This window comes from Megalobrama amblycephala, linkage group LG2 (genome assembly GCF_018812025.1).
Source record: "Megalobrama amblycephala isolate DHTTF-2021 linkage group LG2, ASM1881202v1, whole genome shotgun sequence".
NCBI classification, from domain to species: Eukaryota; Metazoa; Chordata; class Actinopteri; order Cypriniformes; family Xenocyprididae; genus Megalobrama; species Megalobrama amblycephala.
The window spans coordinates 53,743,394-53,766,658 of NC_063045.1; the positions used below are offsets into that span (position 1 = coordinate 53,743,394).

A 23,265-nucleotide genomic window follows, 5' to 3' on the forward strand; every position below is an offset into this window, starting at 1 on the left:
TACTATTTTAAGTGTTTATATGCATCATTTTTTGGTCAAGATCTTGTATTGAGGTGAGCACTCTGTAAAGTCTACTCCAGTACATCCCAAAGACTTTCAATGAAATTAAGGTCTGGACCAATTCATGTGTGAAAATGATTCTTCATGCTCTCTGAACCATTCTTTCAGAATTTTAACCCTGGTGAATCTTGACATTGTCATCCTGGAAAATGGCCATGATGTGTCTTCCTACATGGTTGTTTAAGAAATGAAAAGCTACGCACTCCATCTTTAATGGTTAAAAGAACCGTTGCCAAACATAATAAACATAATAAACATGCTAGAAACATAATAATCACTGTAATAATGATCCATTCATAGATTCTTAAGTATTTGCCTATTAAAATCCAAACAGCGACTTGTGTGTGTGTGTATATATATATCTATATATATATATATATATATCTATATATACAGTACAGTCCAAAAGTTTGGAACCACTACAATTTTTAATGTTTTTAAAAGAAGTTTCGTCTGCTCACCAAGGCTACATTTATTTAATTAAAAATACAGTAAAAAACAGTAATATTGTGAAATATTATTACAATTTAAAATAACTGTGTACTATTTAAATATATTTGACAAAGTAATTTATTCCTGTGATGCAAAGCTGAATTTTCAGCATCGTTACTCCAGTCTTCAGTGTCACATGATCCTTCAGAAATCATTCTAATATGCTGATTTGCTGCTCAATAAACATTTATGATTATTTTCAATGTTGAAAACAGTTGTGTACTTTTTTTTTCAGGATTCCTTGATGAATAGAAAGTTCAAAAGAACAGCATTTATCTGAAATACAAAGCTTCTGTAGCATTATACACTACCGTTCAAAAGTTTGGGGTCAGTAAGAATTTTTATTTTTATTTTTTTGAAAAGAAATTAAAAAAATGAATACTTTTATTCAGCAAGGATGCATTAAATCAATCAAAAGTGGCAGTAAAGACATTTATAATGTTACAAAAGATTAGATTTCAGATAAACACTGTTCTTTTGAACTTTCTATTCATCAAATAATCCTGAAAAAAAATATTGTACACAAATATTTTGTACAATTGTACACATTAAATGTTTCTTGAGCAGCAGATCAGCATATTAGAATGATTTCTGAAGGACATGTGACACTGAAGACTGGAGTAATGATGCTGAAAATTCAGCTTTGCATCACAGGAATAAATTACTTTGTGAAATATATTCAAATAGAAAACAGTTATTTTAAATTGTAATAATATTTCACAATATTACTGTTTTTTACTGTATTTTTAGTTAAATAAATGTAGCCTTGGTGAGCAGACGAAACTTCTTTTAAAAACATTAAAAATCTTAGTGGTTCCAAACTTTTGGACTGTACTGTATATATATATATATATATATATATATATATATATATATATATATATATATATATATATATATATATCAAAACATTCTCTAAAATCACACCTTATTTTATTTTGTATTATACTATTTAGACAATAAAGACAAAAACAGCGATTAAGAAAATGTTTTTTTTTTTTTTTTTTTTTTTTCAGTGCTGAGATAAGGACACTTATATAATTGTGATGTTTTTTTATGAGAATCCAAAGGAGAATTTTCCACGTTGGTGGACAATAAAGTCAAAGTCAAATCAAATACAAAACAAAGAAGTATCCTGAGCTTTGAAAGAGCAACTTCTAAGAAATAAAATGTTCCTCTGGGAAACTTTATGCATTCCAGTGCCTCATGTTTGTAGAACAGGGTTCCTGGTGCTATATAAAGAAGAAGATAAATATTTTATTAGTTTGGAAGAACATTTTAAAATAGATGTTGTTTTCTTAAATGGGCACAAATATGAACTATAAAGCATGCTTCACACCCAAAGCGAGATAAAATCTCTGTCCTGTTTTGTCTGCTGTCCGGTGCAGGCCTAGACACGATCCAGTACTAACGTGGCACACAGAAGAGAGAGAGGGAGGAGAGACGGACAGGGTGGGGGTGGAAGTAGAATAACCTCTTGTCTTAACCTCACAGATGAAACGTCTTTTTACAGTTACTTTTATAATATAAATGTTAAACTCTCCTTACCAATTAAATACAAATACTAAAAAAAAAAAAGTATCACCATATTTTAGACTAAATTACATTTTGCTTCTTGTTAGAGTATTTTTTTATATAGTATAATCAGTTAATCTGCCCCTTTTCTCATGTTCACCATTTTCCTTGCATGAAAAAGCACTTTATAGTCATTGTGTGAGCAGGAAAAGGGTCAGTTCCTGCTGCCTTTAGGACCTTGAGGAGAGAGTCCAGTTCCCACAGTAACTGGATCTGGGGGAGGTCTCATAGAACACGGGAACCATTATTATACTCCTTTCTCAACTTCCAGAAGTTTCTTTTCCAGACTATAAAGTCTGCATGAAGGATTTGATGTCAGGGGAAGCCAACAGATCCGAGAGGTTGCAGAAGTTTTCGGAAGCTCTGAGAGGTGAGTAATAGATGCCATTACAGCTGTGAAAACATTTTCAGGCTTCATCAACAGCATAAAAAAATTTAAAAAATGTGCAGTATTTCATAATGGAATCCTAACGGAATTCATTCAAAATGCTGAAATGTAAAATAAATGTTTGCATGAGACTTTTATAGTTTTCCTCAAAGATAAAGTGTTCATAAGCAGCTAAGTGATCTGATTTACTGTTTTTGTGTAGTGATTCTAAAGGCTTTTTGTGTATGTCTCAACTTGCTGCTTCAAGCTCTGACTCGCCCATATAAACATAACAAAAGTCCATTTTGGTGCATTTTGCATAGCTGAAGGCAACATTTTGGGCTGTTCATTTGGTAGAAGGGTGGGGAAAGCTGCACAAACTATAACATGTCTGAAGTCTGATGTTCCCACACTAGTGGAACTTCCTGCCATCCTGGCAGTGCTGATTGGATAACGGTTATCCAGTGTAAGATGACTCCGGGAGCCATGCAATCTGTATATGTGGCTGTTACAGCTTTTTTCCCCATGAATATATATTTGCATCCTGGGTACATGTGATATTATACATGACCGTTCAAAACTTTTTGAAAGAAAAAAAAATACTTTTATTCAGCAAAAGTGACATTAAAGATGTTTATAATGTTACAAAAGATTTATATTTAAAATAAAAGCTATATTAAGCAGAACAGCTGTTTTCAACATTGAAAATAATAATAAATGTTTCTTAAGCACCAAATCAGCATTTCAGAATGGTTTCTGAAGGATCACATGACACTGTAGACTGGAGTAATGATGCTGAAAATTCAGCTTTGTTATGACAGGAATAAATTATATTTTAAAATATATTAATATATAAAACAGTTAGTTTGAAATTGTAATAATTTTCACAGTTTAACTGTATTTTTGATCAAGAATTCTTGGTGAGAATAAGAGACGTCTTCAAAAACATAAAAAAAATCTTACTGTTGAACAGTAAACATTCTTCAAAATATCTTCTTTCATGTTCCCCAAGGAATATTTCTCATCTATAAGCAAAAACATGTTGTGATGAAGGATCTTCGAGCTTCAGAGAGCCTAGTGAGGTTACAACGGTGCATGTGGCAGTTATGTAATATTTCTGCCTTAAATGTTTGCTGGACTTTCTTTAGCATAGCAGGCCTGTCATTAAGTCTATGTAAATTACAGCTTTAATCTTGGCACTACTCTCAGTTCTGTGGTCAGGAACTAGAGCAGTCCACATCTCTACCCATATATGAGCAAAATCACACTCGTAGCCTTGCGATATAATCACAGCGTGCTGATTTACAGCCATATCGCACAGCTACAAGTGTGATATTGCATTTATACAAGAGTTCGATGGCACAACTGAGTAAATAAATAAGAAACAACAACAACCGAGTGTCTTTAGAAAACCCTCTTTTGTGCAGCACTACTTCCTTCCACCACGGTTTCAAATCTCAAGTTGACAGTTTAACAGTTGAGCCCAAGCCTCCATTACTCCGATTACCTGCATCTAATATAGCATTCATTCTTCAGGTCGATGTCCATAATATTACATCCAAAATCAGTTTGAATGTCCGCTGAGGATAGCGATATCTTTGTGCTTTTTAAAGTTCAGGGGATTTCCCATTACAGCGATAAATCAACTTCCTTGTTTACAACCAGTCCCTTTCAATTTGGTACAAGTGGAGCGATATAAAATGGTGAAACGGTTTCAGTGCTGATACTGAATAACAGACGGCTCTCAGCCAATCAGATTCGAGAATCAGAAAGAACTGTTGTATAAAGAAAATCATCTCATATCTATATAAAATGAACTTTTCATCTCACTAACTAGTTGTTTGCTACCCTTACAGGCTGTAAACTTACCACCTCTAAAATCATGTTGGTGTCAAGCGTGGTTCTCCTGTGCCTATTCACCACTGTGAGTGCAGACAAGACCCTCAGCAGCCATGCCACCATGTTGGCAGACAACAGCGCCACTTTTGCCTTCAACCTGTACCAGAACATGGCCAAGGAGAAGGACGTCGAGAACATCTTGATTTCTCCTGTGGTAGTGGCCTCCTCACTGGGTTTGGTGGCTCTTGGAGGGAAATCCAACACTGCTTCTCAGGTCAAAACCGTCCTGAGCGCCACTACGGTGAAGGATGAGCAGCTACACTCTGGGCTCTCTGAGCTTCTCACCGAGGTCAGTAACTCAACGGCACGCAACGTCACCTGGAAGATCAGCAACCGTTTCTATGGGCCCAGCTCTGTTAGCTTCGTTGACGACTTTCTGAAGAGCAGCAAGAAGCATTATAACTACGAGCACTCCAAAATAAACTTCCGTGACAAGCGCAGCGCGGTGAAAGCCATCAACGAATGGGCATCGAAGTCCACCGATGGAAAGCTGCCCGAGGTGACCAAAGATGTGGAGAAGACAGATGGAGCCATGATCATCAATGCCATGTTTTATAAACGTAAGTCTTCTTGATCACTGTTAGAATGAGAAGCAATTTGTAGATTCTTTAGAAGCTAAAATGAGACTCTGTTTTGTTTCCAGCACACTGGGATGAGCAGTTCCATCACAAGATGGTAGACAATCGTGGTTTCTTAGTGCACCGCTCCTACACCGTCTCTGTACCCATGATGCATCGCACAGGTGAGGCCGTGGTTAAAGCAGATGTGATCCTGAAACACAAAATGAGACACAAAACTTAGTGGTTTAAAGTACATTACTGAGAATTAATTATTGTACAATACTACTGTACTGGTTCATTTTTATACAATTTTTGTTTTTGTCATAGTTTTTGTTTTGATGGAAATATTCTTTATTTAGTCACTTCATATTCTTCAATTTTAGTCAATAAAATCACGTAATTTTCATCAACAAAGGTTACAAGAAAGTGCAAAATTAAACTAAATATTCAAATATGTTATATAATTTTTTTCCGATATTTAAAAAATATATCAATATATAATTAATTTGTAATTAAATACATTAAAATATATCAACATTTAAAGTTGTTATAAAATTAATATATATTAGTTTTTGTTTTGACAAATATCCATTAAATTTAGTCATTATTTTGTCATGACATATTGTTTAATTTTAGTAAATGTATCTCTATAAAATGGCATGTAAATTTAGTCAATAAAAATAACATTGTAGTTTAGAAAAATATTTAATATATTAAAGCAATATATCAATCTTTATTGTTAAATGTTGATTTTTTAAAATATATTATAAAATTAATATTGATATATTTATATATTATATAAAACATTTTAGTATTTAGTTTAATCTTAAAAACTTTAGTTAAATTGCTTATCAACTAAGAAAGATAATAGAATGTAAAAAAATATATTTTTTGTGTTTAACAAAAATATCCCTTAAGTTTATTCAATATTTTATCATGTCATATTCTTTCATTTTGGCCAGTTTATTTGACTGAAAAAGTATATACTGTGTGTAATTACTGTATAATAAATAGTTTTAGTTAATTTTTTATTTTAGTAAACATAAAATATTTAAAATTTCCTCAATAATATTTTAACTATATATTTTAACTATATATATATATATATATATATATATATATAGTTTAATTAAAAAAAACTTTCATTAAGCATTTTTTCAGTAAGATTACTGGCCAGTACATTAAAAAAATTTTTTTTTTCCCAAAACTCACTTACTTTCAGTCACTACAGTAAGCCAATCATTAATATCCAAAACTGCTGTTTGATTTGACAGGAAATTTCAGGCTTTCATCATTTGCCCTTGCACGTTTACATCATACGTTTATGCTGTCTTTCAGGCATTTATGGCTTCTTTGACGACACAACCAACAAGGTTTTAGTTCTGGACATGCCGCTGGCCCATAAGATGTCATCTGTGGTGTTTATCATGCCGTACCACGTAGAAGCCCTGGAGAGAGTGGAGAAACTGTTGACACGTCAACAACTGAACACCTGGATCGGTAAGATGGAACAGAGGGCGGTTGCGGTGTCGTTGCCAAAGGTCAGCATGGAAGTCAGTCACAACCTGCAGGTATGAACAGTCTGCAATTTCAGCAAGTGTTTGTGATAAACTCACCTGTGAATTCAGTTACTTATATAACACCACGCGTTCTTGCAGAAACATCTTGCTGAGCTGGGTCTGACCGAAGCCGTGGACAAGACCAAAGCAGATCTGTCTAACATCTCAGGGAAAAAAGACCTCTACCTGTCCAATGTCTTCCACGCCTCCGCCATGGAGTGGGACACAGAGGGAAATCCACCCGATACGAGCATCTTTGGTACAGACAAGCTCAAAAACCCCAAACTCTTCTACGCTGACCATCCCTTCATCTTCTTGGTGAAGGACAACAAGACAAATTCCATTCTTTTCATGGGCAGGCTGGTCCGACCAAAGGGTGATAAAATGAGAGATGAATTGTAGGTTGTTAATTTAAATGTGAGTGTATGTAATGTGTGTGTGTGTGTGAGCAGATTTGTGGATGTGTGTAAATGGTACACCTGAGTTCGTTCCATTAGATCAGTGGACCACCATGTGCTATCCGTTACGTTTACTTTGAAAATTGATCTTTAGGTGCCTCATAATGTTTTATGTTATAAACAACGCAAGTGTACTAGACAAAGTATCGTAAATTCACACCTGAATCGGTTTCTGAGAAGCGCAGCATGCTTATATTAAGTATGATCTCTATTGAAATTTGCTTTAGATCCACACGAACAGCATTTTTGCTCAGGGGTTCCTCTTCTTTATTTGCATTTCGATGGCTTGAGTGAATAACTCACTATGCCGAGTGTTTGATTTCCCAAAAAGTCTGTGGATTTTGTTGCACATAGTGCCTGAAATTTCACCACTCCATGCTGAAACATTCCTCTCAGAAGTGCACACTTGTGTCTGCACTGAATACTGCGTCTGCACTAGACAGCGTGTGATATGAGCCCATGTCTGTACCATGTTAAAGGGATAGTTAACCCAAAAATGAACATTTTATCATCATTTACTCACCCTTTAAGTTGTTCCAAGTTTCTTTCTTCTGTTGAACACAAAAGAAGATATTTTGAAGAATGGCAGTAATCACACAGCCCCATTGACTTCCATAGTATTTTTTATTTTTTTTTTCCCCATATGGAAGTCAATGGGGTCCATCAACTATTTGTTTGGTTACCCATATTCTTCAAAATATCTTCTTTTGTGTTCAGCAGAAGGTTTGGAACAACTTGAGGGTGATTAAATGATGACTGAATTTTCATTTTTGGGTTAACTATCCCTTTAAAGTTTGTATTTACATTGTGCCAAAACAGGTTGTCTGAAATGTTGGATTGTTCCTTGATTTTTCAATAAAATCAGCATCACTGAGAACGTGTGTGAGTTTTTATGCTGTACTTCTTTTAAGGTCAAAGTAAGGTTTGTGGTTATGGTCGGAACTGCAGACTACACTTACTATTTCTGAAGTATACAGTAAGTGCGCAGTATGCAGATTTTAGTGCCATTTGCCAAAATATGAAGTATACTTACTGTGTGGAATACTATATCTAATAATACGCTGCGCTTGACCTGACTTTCAATTTCATGTGTGATGAATGAATTAGAAATATTGGCTGCATCCAAAATCATACTTCCCTACTATATAGTAGGCGAAAAACAGTATGTGACTAGAATAGTATGTCCGAATTCACAGTAGGCTACTTATAAGAATAGGCAAAAAGTACCTAGATGACCTACTTCTTCCGGCAAGATTCTGACACTTTACTATCCCATAAGGCCACAGGAGAGAATTTGTGGTAGACAATGACAACATAGTGCATGTAGACATCTGGATAACATTCATATTACACACATGTGTATATATAGAATGTACTTTTTAGTGGTGCTTATTCAAAATAAGTACTCGAGAATGACTTATATGAAGTCAGCCATTTTTAACAGCTCTTTCTTAACTCATTGTTCGTTTGTTTTTACACAAAATTTGATTAAAAGTAAAACATAGCTATTTTTTATGTCTGAAAAAACAACACGATGGCACTTTCTGAATTATACATATGCCGTCTGCAATGAAATAAGGCCACGTCACAATTTAGTACAGTACTGTTTGAAACCAAAGGTTTCTATTTTTGTCTGCACAAAGCTTTGGCGACATCTAGCGCGATTCACTGAAATTACATCAACGCTCACTAATAATGGCATGTGAAGCAGCAAAAATACGCGTGATCTGGATGCATCTGGTTAGAAAGAGAATCTGTTCCGCTGTAGAAAGAAAGTTGTTTATCGTTACTCCATCAAGTCCGTGGAGAGACTGACTATTCAAAAGAAACAGGTTTGTCTGTATTCTCACATGTGTAAACTCTGTTATCTGATCAGAGGAGAATGGGTTCAACTGTGCACGAGTATGTTTTACCTTCAACCGACAAAAAAAAGAGTACATGTCCTGGTGAAAAATTGCACTGTGGGTAAAAAAGGGAAAAAATACAGTCTAATTTTTAAGGGGAAACAGCTAAATAATCGCTATAATCCCAATATTCAAGAAAAAATAGCAAAAAAATAAAAATAAAAAATCCCATGATGGACAAACTATTTCTAATAAAAATTACAATAAGGCCCCATTAGTTAACATTAGTAAATGCATAAACTAACATTTACTAATAATATGCAATACATTTGTTACTGCATTTATTAATCTTTGGCTCATTGTTAGCTCATGCAGGTCTGTTAAATAATATTAACAGACACAACTTTTGTTTTTAATAATGCATTAGTAGCTAAATTTTGAAAATAACATTAACTCAGATTAATAAATGCTTTAAGCATTTTTAATTGTTAGTTAATGTTAACTAATATAGTCAAATATTGTAAACAAATGGAACATTATATGTTATTAACATTATTATTAACATTAACATTATATGTTAACAAAATATTTGAACAAAAAAATAATGCGAAATAAATTTACAGCCAATATGAATTATGTGTAATCAGCACAGTTTCTCAGTTCACCTGCTATGGTAAAATGTTAAACACTATGAGAGTGTGTGTTAAGTTATTTGTTGGTTTGTTTGTTACAGAGATATTAATGAAATATAGCAACCATTTATTTTTCATTAATATGTCATCACAAATTATATAATTATTCAGAGATAAATAGTTCATGAACACATGTACATTACAATTAATCAAAGTATAATGTGATCTTTTAAGCTAATATAATATATGTGTATGCATTTTTGTGCGTATATAATAGCTAGTAGGCTACACTGTCCTTTCAAAGTGTACTAGATTAGAACAACGAGCACTTCGTTGTATTGAGTTACAGAAGGCTATTGTTTACAGTGCAACTGTTATCACACGTAGGCCCCTTCAGATTGGATGGAGCGCTGAATCCGTTACCGTACAAGCAACTCCTCCCTCCGCCCGTCCGACCTATCTGATCTCTCTCTCATCATGGCTCCGGCGGCGGACAGGCCGGGCTACTGGGGAACACCGACCTCAACTCTCGACTGGTGCGAGGAGAATTATGTGGTCTCGTATTACATCGCAGAATTCTGTAAGTACGTTTAAATGCAAAGCTTGTGTTCGGGACACACGGTTTACGGTTGTTTAGAGCGGTAAACACGGATGTTAAAACGGTGAGAGGAATATTGTCGAATCCTACTATGAGAAGTCGTTATTTTTAATATTCATGAGGCAAGTATACGCTATTGGACGCTTACGACGCATCGTCAGCACGGCCTAATTAATATTTATGAATCAGTTATTTCCATTGGAAGGTTTTGAAGTAACGTCAAAATAACGTAATTAATATTAAAAAGCCAAGCCTTGTTCATAGCGAAGTTGCGTTTCAACGTCAGCGTAACCTAATTAAAATTCATAAGCATTTGCCATAGTAGGATTCGTAACTAAGCAGCCGAGGCCAGCGACCCTCTGTCCGCATTGAACTCGTATCAGAAAGCCCAAGAACACATAGGAAAATCATACAAATGACCGGGAAGAGAATGAATGAAACCCAGTGTGTGGCGACATTTGGGGAAGAGCTTGTGCCGACTATACGGATTTTCAGCGAGTATGAATAGAAAAAAATTCTTTATTTCCCACCACGAAGATGTTTTCTTATGTTAAAACGTTATTTAGTTTGCTTTAATTATAAACTGGCTTCAAGTATCAAAATGTGAGAAGTGACTCGAGTGCTGCTAGACTGAAAATCAGTCAGTTGAATGTAGAACTATTAGTGTAAACAACAACATAACTTTTACTGTAAACATGCATACGAGTTATTAGTGCACTTAATAATACTACTTATAGGTAATAAATTTGGGTTTTTTTGGTCACTGCTGAAATAAAAACAACAACATTAAACCAGACTAAGAGGATTTGCTGGTCTAGTAGTCTGCTAAATGATTAAATGTAAATGTTGTTGGTTTTCCAGTCAGATCAGCTGGAAGTACCATTTATTACCATCACTATTTTTTGTAAGTATAATACACTTATTTGTATATTTCCAAACAGAAAACTAGTAAAGCTAATAAACCATTACTTTCACCATGGCTACAGAGATTTAACTGGAGAAGTTCTACCTAGATTTCTGATTGCTTTGATGCTAACTTTTCTTGACTGCTGATTATATCCCGGATATGAAAGTATGGAAGGACGCAATGTATGTAGCCATTGATTAGATCTTTATGTTGTTTGCTTAAGTACGTTTCAGGTCACTTTGATAAAATGCTCAAAGGGCACAAAGTGACAGTTAACGCATTAACACACACGAATACTAATAGAGCTTGAATTCCCTCGGCAATTCACTATGGGTTTTTTGGTTAGTCTGATTATTTGAGTTGTACTTTACAACACACAGTCATATCTTAAACATAAGTTTTAAACGCTTGCTAGAACCAGCGTGAATTTCAGTGCTGTGGAGATCAGAGAGGTCTTTAGTGTCCAGCGGAAACCTGTTCTCTTGTGAAGGAATGTGCCATGTTCGGTATGATGAGCTGTATATCTAATGAAACAATAGGCCTGTATAAACTATGTTAGTTCTTTCGAACATAGGTTTAGTTTTCTTGGACTCAGCAAAGAGGCACAATAGCAGTCTGCCAGCTGCTGGTAGTGCTAAGAGGCCAGTTTGGATGAAGTTCACTCAACTATTATTCACATCAATTCAAGTGGAAGATTGCTGCAGTTTTTGCTGTTATTGTTTATTGACTAACTCAAATAGGGCCTAAAGTCGGGATGAAATGGAAGTTGTGATAGTCTTTTCTTCCCTATTGTGATGTGTATCCAAGTGAAGTGACTTCTCGAACAAGAAAATATGTAGGGCGGGGCTTGATTTTGACTGTCGGGAATTGATTGGATTGGTTGTGGCTTGCTATGGGTCGATCTCATGTGAGTGACAGGTTGTCCCGCCCTCACACCAGTAAACGTGTCATCAGAGAAGAGCTGCAAGAGGGAGAGGAATGATTAAAAAATTAATTATGTGCCCAGATAAATAATTTATAACAAATAGGCTACTGCTATATTCCATAAAAAAATAAGAAATGTTAATTGTGATTACATGGTGACTTTAATATTTACATTCATTAACATGAAAACATTGTTTTTTTTACTTTCTCCAGGGAATACCGTCAGTAACCTGATAATGATCCTACCTCCCATTTATGGAGCCATTCAGACGTGTAAAGATGGTTTGGAAATACGCTATGTGTGGTCATTTTTAGGACTCGCTGGTACGAACTGATCCATCATTCACATTATTTATATATATATATATATATATATATACACACAAAAATCTCAGTTTTTGGAAAGGAGTGACCTTTCCCCCAGATGTGTTTTGTAAACAAATAGAGATAAAAAGTTCTGTTTTTATATTGTCGCTCTTTTCGTCACAGCCGTGGGCATTGGTTCATGGAGCTTTCACATGACACTACAGTATGAAATGCAGGTAAGCTTGAGTTCTCTTCTTCAGCCTTTCAAAGTGTGCATTTTGTTCCCAAGCACATGAAAAGCTTATTTCACTTTCATTTTCGTAGCCACAAAGCTGCTTCTCTAACGGTACATGCCCAAAGCAATAGCAGTAATTCACAAGTGACACACAAAAGCTGTCAGTCTCTGCATTGTTTTTGCTTTTAGTTACTGGATGAGCTGCCGATGATCTACAGCTGCTGCGTCTTTGTCTACTGTCTGTAAGTTGACCTTTCTTACACCTGCAAAGTCACACAGTCTGCTTTCAACTTTGACCTCTGAATGCTTTTCTTGAGCTTAATGAGGATCAGATGTTGTATTTGACAGAAAATGTTTGTTATCATTAAGCTTTTTTGGATTTGAAAGAAGCCTTTTATGCTCACCAAGGCTGCATTTATTTGATTATATATAGTAGGAACAGTAATATTGTATAATAACTGTTTTCTATTTTCATATATTTTAAAATGTAATTTATTCCTGTGATGGCAAAGCTGAATTTTCAGCATCAATGCTCCATTTTTCTGTTACATGATCCTTCAGAAATCATTCTAATATGCCGATTTGCTGCTTATGAAACATTTCTTCTTATCATTATATGAAGTAGAAACTTTTGTAACATAATAAATGTATTTATTGTCACTTTTGATCAATTTAATATGTCCTTGAATAAAAGTTTTGATTTCTTAAAAAACAAACAAAAAAAAAAACATACTGACCCCAAACTTTTGAACTTTGAATGATAGTGTATGATTGTAGGTAATTTATTGTGGATGCTTTTCCTCTGAGTTTTTTCTGTGGCTGATCTGAATACATTACATACATACTGAATATATTACTTACATTACAGATACGAGTGCTTCAAGCAAGAGCGTGCTGTTAACTATGTCTCAATTGCACTTTTGCTGACCTTCAGTATTACTGTTAGTGTGGTAAGTTTTTCTGTGCTCTTTTACATTTTCTAAAAAAATATACAGTACAGTAGGGCCCAAAAGCAAAAAAAAAAAAAAACTTTTTTATTTCAAATGGCATGATGATAACACTTTACTTAAAAACTATATGTATAATCAAAGACTTTAGATATACAAAGACGGTGCACTCACATTACTATGAATGGGAGAAAGTGCAACATGCAACATGGTGGAATAAGTCCCGCCTTCTTAATAAAAGAACCAAGTCATTGCGTCACTGCAAGCTGCCGTTAGAAGATCTGGTTGCTATTGAAACAGGCAATGTTCTGAGATGCACACATTGGCTGGTCCAGCCTGAAATATGCTCTTTTTTTATCATGATTTGAGCATTTAGAACAGTTGATTTCATTGGTGATTTCAAATGAAATTTAATCGTAAGCTTGGAAACAAGCTTTGGAGAATTTGATATTACCCCATTAAAAGAGATAGGAGCTACACTAGCATGACTGAAATAGCTGCCCGAGAGGCGTTTCAAAGATGGTCGTCGAGTGAAATGACTTGTCTTAAAGGGACTTTAGTATAATGCATTATAATTATATAGGTACTTATAATGTACATCATAATGTATTATCTCTTAAGTATTATAATGTATAACAGTTATTCATGAGATCATACAATGCATTATAATGTGCATTACAATGCATAATTAATGCATTAAAAATTATTTTATAATTCATTATATAAATAGGCTTTAAGTGAAGCATTACTAAAGTTATTAACATAGTTTGAACTGGGAAAAAAAAAAAAAAAAAAAAAAAAAACTGTACATCATTGTTTATACCCTTGTTTTAAATGAATAAATCCCCAGATTGTCAAAACAGTCTCAGACCCCATATGTATATATTTATTTATATTTTTAATTACTATTTCTTATTTCATTTGTCTTTTGCAGGTTTATCTGATATGGAAAGAGCCTGTCTTTCATCAGGTGAGGCCTGATTCTCATATTAAAGGGATAGTTCAAAATGAAAATTCTGTCATCATTTTAACACCCAAACAAGTTGTTCCAAACCTGTATGAATTTCTTGCTTCTGCTGAACACAAAAGAAGATATTTTGAAGAATATGGGTTTCCAAACAGTTGATGGGCCCCATTGACTTCCATAGTATAGAAAAAAAAATACTATGGAAGTCAATGGGGTCCATCAACTGTTTGATTACCGACATTCTTCAAAATATCTTCATTTGTGTTCAGCAGAAGAAAGAAATTCATACAGGTTTGGAACAACTTGTGGGTGAATAAATGATGACAGAATTTTCATGAACTATCCCTTTAAGAACCTCTTTAGTTTGGGTTATCCTACTTGACCATGTCAGGTTTCTTTGAGAGCATGCCTGTCAAAACAACTCTTCTGCAGGCAGTGTTTGTTGTCTGCTTCTGTTGTTTAAGGGCATGACAGTTAGGTGTGGCTTTAATCATGCTCAGGGTATTGAATGGTACTTGAGCTTCTGTAAACACGCTGCTGTAATGACTTTTGTTTAAAGGATTAGTTCACTTTCAAATGAAAATATGCCTAAGCTTTACTCACCCTCAAGCCATCCTAGGTGTACATGACTTTCTTCTTTCTGATGAACACAATCAGATATATTTTAATAAATATCCTGATGCATCCGAGCAGTGAACAGGGGTCACGAATATGAGCTGAAGAAACTGCTTCCATCCACATCCATCCATCATAAACGTGTACTCCACATGGCTCCAGGGGGTTAATAAAGTCCTTCTGAAGCAAAGCGATGCAATGATTATTTAACAAGTTTTTAACAAGTTATGAAGTAAAATATCTAGCTTCCGCCAGACCGCCTTCCATATTCAACATATGAAGAAAGTGTAAAAGTCTTGTAAAAGCTTATGCTACATCCTACGCCTTCCCTATTCAACTTAAGGAAAAAGTGTAACTGACGTGATGCCAGTTTACACTTTCTTCGTAACTTCAATATGGAAGGCGGTCGCTTTCGAAATGCATCACTTCGCTTCCGAAGGCCTTTATTAACCCCCCGGAGCCATGTGGAGTACACGTTTATGATGGATGGATGTGGATGGATGCACTTTCTTGTGCCCTGTTCACTGCCATTATAAACCTCGGATGCGTCAGGATATTTATTAAAATATCTCCGATATCTCCTAAGCCTGGGCTAATTTTCATTTGAAAGTGAACTAATTCTTTAAAACTGCCGGCACAAAACATTCACATAAAAAAAAAAATTAAAAAAAAAATCACCATTTAAACAGTCATATTGGTTACATATCAGATGGTGATGTTAAATATACAGGTTAACAGCTGTTTTATCATTTCCCCCAGGTCATGTATGCCATACTAGTGGCTTTCTTGGTGATTCGCTCAGTTTTCATAGTCACATGGTGAGTGAATGAATCTGTATTTGCTGGCCATTTTACTTCCATAATGTGATGTATGAGTAAAATAGGATATTTAACAAGACAAAAAGGGGTGGGACTGAATTTAACATTTCCAGTCCACTGAAAAAATAAAATTAAGTTAATAAAATTTTTGAAATGGATTATAAGCTTTTCCCGCCCAATTTGTAAGCAGCCTTGGTTCCAAAACAAAAGTATTTTTTCCATTCATTTTTCTCAGAGAGATTTTTAAAAAGTCTTCATTAAGGTGTTTAGTCATGAATGAAACCAAACAGCCATTACACATTTTGATTTGAGGCAAAAAATGACAAAAGACAAAAAGGTACAAGACTGTGTACTTAACGGCTTTAATGAGGGAAAGAACTACAAAAAACAGCAAATGGCTTGTTTAACAACCCCGTAGCTCACAGTTGGTCTGTCAAGGTAAGTTCTTGTTCAAAATCAATTCCCCATGGAGAAAATGAATGGAATTTTTACTTCTGTTGATTGGATTGTGAAAAGTGAGCTTTTCATACCAGTCTTGAATGCAAGTTTGCTGTATTATGAAGTTGTTATTGTGTATTAAGGAAGTAAATGCTTTAACATCATGTCTGTGCTTTGCAGGGTCTATCCGTGGCTCAGAGCCCTCGGCTTTACGTCATTAACCGTCTTCCTGTTGGGATTTGTATTATGGAACATCGATAATATCCTGTGTGACTCTCTCAGGTAGTTCTACAGTTACATTGCAGTTACATTTAACAGTATATTCATTTATTTTCATTTACAAGAAAGTGCAAAATTAAAGCTGCAGTCCGTAACTTTTTCAATCAAATCGATCAAATCCATTTTTCAGCAAGTACATAACCAGCCAGTGTTCAAAACGATCTCATTATCTTAGCTCGATTCACAACGGTAAGCTTGTAATAATGTTTTATAATAAGAGCGACATGGTGGATTTCCACGGGAAATTCAAGCATGCAGCAGTTCCTCTGTGCGTCATTATGTCACGTCCGTAAACAGAAAGAAGGAGTCCAGGCAAGTCGGTTTTATCATGTGAGGATGCTGCTGGTAGCGGATTATTTATAGTCTGTTCTCACAGCAGCTGAAATAATTCAACTTATCATTTTGATGGTGGATTGTAATCCAGAAAGGTCCAAATGACAATCATCAGTGACAACTGGAGATTCACCCGTAGTCAAAAAGCAAAAGACTTTGGACTGTGGAGTGGCTACAGAAATTGAAATCTACAGGTAACACTAATACACACTAAATACACATAGTCACGCAATGCTGATGTTGTTAACAATAACAATTTGAGAACAATATAACAGTAATAATAATTTGCATGGTTTGGCAGACATGTTACTTACTTGTTCAGATGATATTTTCCAGTGAAAATTCTTATATTGGTCATACTTTCAAGACGAGCTGTGCCGATGCATAATTACAGATAACTGTTCCGCATATGACTGCAATTGCAGGTTTCAAACAGAGATGGCGACAAAGGAAAAATCGTGGACTGCAGCTTTAAACAAAATATTCAAATATTTTATATATTTATAGTTTTAAAAATCACTATGTAATAATTAATATTATATTTACTAAATACATAAAATGTGTAAAACTAATATATATATTAGTTTTTGAGTTTTGACAAAATATTTTGTCAGTTTTATTCTGAAATAGCATGTAATTTGTCAACAAAAAAATAAATTAGTTTACAAGAAAGCGCAAAATTAAAGTAAATATTCATATTTTATATTTTTAAAAATATTTTGTAGATTTAAAAATCTATATTTAATCATTTATCATTAATATCAAAAAATGTAGTCAACAAAAATCAAATATTACTTAATTTACAAAAAATGTGCAAAATTAAAGTAAATAATCAAATATTTTATATATTAATATTATTTAGAATATTACTTAGATCTACTATGTTCATTATGAGTAACTTTGTGGTTGGCCAAGCAAAATGACAGCAGAAAATGAGAACCAAAGAGGTGATTACTTGTCATTGTTTCATTCAGAGCCACACGGCAGCGACTGCCTCCTGTGATTGGGGCGGTTACTCAGCTTCATGCCTGGTGGCACATCCTAACAGGCCTGGGGTCATATTTACACATACTCCTCAGGTACGTATCTGAGAGAAATGAAGTTGTTTGAATGGATGATGCATGTAAATATGGTTATAATGATTTTATTTTTTTGCCATAGCCTCCAGATTCGGTCAACCTACCTCAAGCACAGACCAAAAGTGAAGTTTTTATGTGGCGTTTGGCCGATGCTGCACATTGAATCTCAGAAGGCGAGTTGAAAAGGACCTGAGAAGAGGAAGATGGACCAATCGCAGACCTCAGACAGAAAGAGGTCCAGCCAATGAGCTTCAGCGGCAGCAGGAAGTGACCAGCGGCTGTCGGTTTGGTTCCCCTGTTCCCCTTCCTGCTCCGTTCGCCAAGTGCATTAATGAGAAAGCTGCCAAACGAAGGAACGATTTTGTCTTTATTATTGGATAGATGAGAGTTTTGTAGTGGTCTTGTGATTTTGCACAATGTAACATGTACATAAGTTGTCCTATAAATCGGAGGGTCTAATTAGCGAGAAAGAAGCGGCCAAAACTAGGATTATGTTCTGGTATTTCTTTCTGCCTTCATGAGGGAAAATAATATAGCTCTGATGGATCATATTTGACGTATTCATATTTTGTACTTGAACTTCATGTAACTATCTTGAGATTATGCAAAATTTGACTTATCTCTACAATTTTAGAGATTATGAAGGTCAAATGAAACAGATCAGAAAAATGAATGAGTGTTAACAAGTAAGATCTTCATCCTGAAGAACCATTAAGGCATTTAGGGACGAGATACATGCACATTTTACTGTAATATGGTCATTTTACTGTGTTTCAGAGATACAGTAGCATGTTACTTAATTGTGTCTATGTTACACATATTACATATTAATATTTGTAATTACAGTAAGACAGATTAACAATAGTCATAAACTGCTCTGCAGTCAATAATTCAGTGACTCCCTTGTTTACTTCCAGAATGAACCAGTCTTTTTGAATGAATCAGTTCAATTAATAATTCAGTGACTCACTTGTAAAGACAGTCGCGTTTTTGTTCCAGAATGAATCAGAGTTTTCGAACGAATCAATTGAATGAGTGACTCAAAACACAGATGATTCAAGGAGGTCGCTGAACTAACCGCTGTGTAAAAATAAACATTTAAGCCTGATCCAGCTTGCCCCTCAAACATTTCAAGCCCCTCATGTGACCAATATGCAATCGAATTTAATTTATTATCATTTTTGCTTAAAAAAAAAAGTGTTGAACATTTTATGAAGGAATCATCATGTATGCTAATTAACACTTAGCTGCTTAAATGTTATACTTGCTGTTACTCAGTCGAGAGTAAATTGATTCAAATCAAGTAAAACCTTGCTATCATTAGCAAAATGAATGTCTCATAAACTACATTGTATTCTCATCTCTAATTTTGACTACTTGAACTGCCACTGGCTGTGCTTGCTTGTCAAAAAGGGAACAGTGAAGGGTGGTTACGAATGAAGTCGTGTATTAATATTGATTCGTCATTTGTTTATTGTGCCAAGTTAATGGTTCACTAAGAACACAGTCATCTCTATGTGAAGCACAGTTGAGAAAAAAACATATATAATCGGTGAGACGTGAGGTGAGGCACATGTTTCAGATAAAGCGCTGCTGTTGTGTTTGTATAGGCCTACCACTGAGGATGCCTTAGATTAAACTGTGGTTTATTCCTTGTTGCCTTGATGTCCATTATATCAAATAATTATGAATTACATATCCCATCACATATAATAATTTAAACAAAAATAAAGAGGTCAACATTTTCGCTCTTGAGAGTACAAATGAACAAGCAACAGCTAAATTACTGCCACTATCACAGTGCTTAAATCCAGATTTAGCTGTTTAGATATTAAGCACTACATTTTTTGGACCTCTAATTTTGCTTATGACTGAAATGGTGAGTTATAATATGGAATGTTGTGGCTAACCTTCCCAGCATTGTCCTGTAAAGGTCATTGTCCTGTGTAATGATTTATGTAAGTTGTGTTTTTTTTTTTTTCTCATTAAAATCTCTGTTGCCAATATTGTTAATATTGTTTTACCTTATTTTAAATGTATTGTACAGCTTTAAAAACAAATATTTTTAAAATAATAGCCTATAATTCCATAGTAACATTTTACTATTAGCTAAATATTTTGGGACCCTGAACTAAAGCATTTCTCAATAAAAATAAAAAATAATAGGCAGATTATATGGTGACATTAGTTTTAACTAGCTATTACTATTAAATATAGATATTCTTTAATAATTCATTCAACAAATTTAATGTAGCATAATCGATTAAATACAGTAAAACCATTCTTTATTCTTAAAGGGTTAGTTCACCCAAAAATGAAAATTCTGTCATTTATTACTCACCCTCATGCCGTTCCACACCCGTAAGACCTTCGTTAATCTTCAGAACACAAGATATTTTAGTTGATATCCGATGGCTCCGTGAGGCCTCCATAGGGAGCAATGGACACTTCCTCTCTCAAGATCCATAAAGGTACTAAAAACATATTTAAATATGTTCATGTGAGTACAGTGGTTCAATATTAATATTATAAAGCGACGAGAATATTTTTGGAGCACCAAAAAAAACAAAATAACGACTTATTTAGTGATGGCCGATTTCAAAACACTGCTTCAGGAAGATTCGGAGCACAAATGAATCAGTGTATCGAATCTGCTGTTTGGAGTGCCAAAGTCACGTGATTTCAGCCGTTGGCAGTTTGACACGCGATCTGAATCATGATTCGACACACTGATTCATTTGTGCTCCGAATCTTCCTGAAGCAGTGTTTTGAAATCGGCCATCACTAAATAAGTCGTTATTTTGTTTTTTTTTGGCGCACCAAAAATATTCTCGTTGCTTTATAATATTAATATTGAACCACTGTACTCGCATCAACCGATTTAAATATGTTTTAGTACCTCTATGGATCTTGAGAGAGGAAATGTCATTTCTCCCTATGCAGGCCTCACTGAGCCATCGGATTTCAACTAAAATGTCCTAATTTGTGTTCTGAAGATGAATGAAGGTCTTACGGGTGTGGAATGACATGAGGGTGAGTAATTAATGACAGAATTTTCATTTTTGGGTGAACTAACCCTTTAATTCCTTGATTTGTTTCCTTAATTTATACGGTAAATTCCTAATTTTGTTATCATAAATGGATTTGTAAACATTTGCACGTTTCTAAAGCTGTTCATAAGCGATAATGCTGTCACGTTAATAATATCCGTTCAGTGTTTATGCAAACATATGAAAATGTAGTCTGTGTTAGAATCACACTTTAAATATGAATACCTACGATTAATGAGTTCAGGTTGGAATGATAAAACACCTGGCCAAAAAAAAACAACAAAAAAAAAAACTGGCTGCAGATCATTGTTGTAACAGTAGAGGGCGCCACCACAGTGAACTTTATTCCACACATTTCCAAGTGTGGGTATCTGCAGGTTGGAGTAATGGACGTGACCAAAGGTTGGGGTGTGGAAAAAGGTCTTTATCATTGGTTGCGACAGCTGTCTGTCGGGGGCTGTGGGGTAGGGGTTAGTTTCTGTTGTAGGAGTTCACCTTTTGGCAAGCCTTCTTTCAGCAGACCCATTACTCTGACCTGTAGCTATCCCTGTCTCCACACTATTGACATGCACACCTGTCTGTCACTGAGTCATTTCCTGGCCTGGAAAATAAGCATGTTTGAACCTGGAGTCTCAGGTAAGCAGGGAATTCTCCATGACATCAGAGATTTCAGGTGAACGTGCATCTTCAGCTGAGTACAGTGATTCTGACTACCAAAATAGGAAACTCCTTGACATCATCAGGCTTGTTCTTCAGGCATCCTGGGTAAAAAAGGACCCAAAATGTTCCCAAACATGCATTGATAATTGACACGTTACAGTAGTATGACATGTTATTAATTTTAAATCATACATTTATTTTTGATATAATTTTTTTTATGCACACGCTGTTAAAGTGACCTGAAAAAAAGTCTGAAAGTGGTGAAAACTTCATCAGTGACAAGTTAAAATATACATTTCCCCCCTCGTATATTCAGGTTCTGTTGTTTGTCATTTAGCTATCCACATCAGAACAGATTACACTAGGTAAATCTGTATTTGAGTGGCTTTTAATACAGATTTATATGTGCATACATGCACACACTGTACATGATAAATCTTTATATGTCTCAGTCCCTATACCTGTATTTATTTTAGGAATGAATAATGATCCCTGAGGTGAAAAAAACATGCTGTAAATAAATTCCCTGACTCCATCCTGAACCAACAGACTGTCACGCCAAGATTTACTGTATGTGTCACCAACACTATTGTTAAAACTGATTACACAATAGCAGATGTAGAGGTGTTGGTGCTAGCATCTGTATAGGCAAATTAAGTGATGATGACCATCTCATTTATAGATGAGCTGTTTTCAATTATTTTGCTGAGATTAGACAATCAGTGAAGTTTGAGGGGGGGTGTTTTTGATTTACAGTATTTCCAGAAATCCTGAATCAGTGGAAGCACTTCTGATAAACAGCTGTTGCTCATATGTTTGAGCTAATTTTGAGAGAGAATCAGCAGAATTCTGTAAAATACATTATGGTGAAATGTCTTATTTTGGAGCTGGGAGTACATGATTAGTAACCAAAGTATTTAATAAACAAGCACACATGGCGTTGGTGGAACTTTATGGCTTAAAAGAGTTACAATTGTTCTACAGCATCTAGGCTTGGCTATGACTCTGTCCTAGGGCACTACCAGGTTTTTATGATGTGTTAAGATAATTTGGTGAGATATCATGTGAGTCATCTAAATAACCAATTTCCTATTCCAAAATCAGAAATACAGGCTAAAGGCAACAGTGTCTAGCCTCAATTGTATTCGTGCCAGTTCACACAGAACACATTTTTGCTGTTAAAAATGCTAGATGCCAGTACAACAAACAATATGGCAAGCCAAAAAGGTCAAAATTACGCTATAGATGTATCACGCTTACATCCAAAACGCCTTATTTGATGGCTTTTAAGATGGTTTTAGTGCCGAATTTGGACCCTTATGGCTTTCGATAGTCTTGTGGCAAGCCAAAAGGTGTAAAAAGCAGCACTTTTCACTAAGACTAAAATGCAGTCAAATACAGTGTTTTGGCAATTCATGCACGTTTTTTTAACGTCGTTCGGAATGAGGACACCGTATTTGATGGTGCTAAAACCATCTTAAATGCAATCAAATACGGCATTTTGGATGTGAATGCGATTCAGCTACAGCGTAATTCTGACCCTTTTGTCTTGCCATAGGAAAACAATGGAAATGTAGCACAGTGAAATTAACAAACGCGTTCTATGTGAACCTACAAACTGTGAGACTAGTCAAAATTATTTTATTTCTGTTTTAACAGAATA

The 23,265-nt window shown here is 34.9% G+C and overlaps 2 protein-coding genes across 3 annotated transcripts; both read left to right on the top strand.

The window, feature by feature from the left end:
- The first annotated feature begins 2,288 nt into the window (after positions 1 to 2,288).
- On the top strand, positions 2,289 to 7,452 carry serpinh1a (serpin peptidase inhibitor, clade H (heat shock protein 47), member 1a). Its single transcript, XM_048180921.1, has 5 exons — positions 2,289 to 2,497; positions 4,351 to 4,953; positions 5,037 to 5,135; positions 6,292 to 6,524; positions 6,612 to 7,452. Exons 1-5 carry the CDS (start codon positions 2,428 to 2,430, stop codon positions 6,912 to 6,914), a joined length of 1,308 nt encoding a protein of 435 aa, XP_048036878.1. The 5' UTR covers positions 2,289 to 2,427; the 3' UTR covers positions 6,915 to 7,452.
- Positions 7,453 to 8,674: 1,222 nt separating this feature from the next.
- Positions 8,675 to 19,896, top strand: acer3 (alkaline ceramidase 3). Of its 2 annotated transcripts, XM_048180922.1 has the most exons (11): positions 8,675 to 8,802; positions 9,834 to 10,026; positions 12,089 to 12,199; positions 12,365 to 12,417; positions 12,606 to 12,658; positions 13,285 to 13,366; positions 14,298 to 14,333; positions 15,705 to 15,763; positions 16,382 to 16,483; positions 17,788 to 17,892; positions 17,975 to 19,896. In XM_048180922.1, the coding sequence occupies exons 2-11, from the start codon at positions 9,924 to 9,926 to the stop codon at positions 18,072 to 18,074; spliced, it is 804 nt and encodes a 267-aa protein (XP_048036879.1). In that variant the 5' UTR covers positions 8,675 to 8,802; positions 9,834 to 9,923; the 3' UTR covers positions 18,075 to 19,896. The 2 variants fall into 2 exon arrangements, with proteins under 2 accessions (XP_048036879.1, XP_048036880.1); XM_048180923.1 differs by lacking the exons at positions 8,675 to 8,802; positions 9,834 to 10,026 and adding an exon at positions 10,144 to 10,542.
- Positions 19,897 to 23,265: the final 3,369 nt, after the last annotated feature.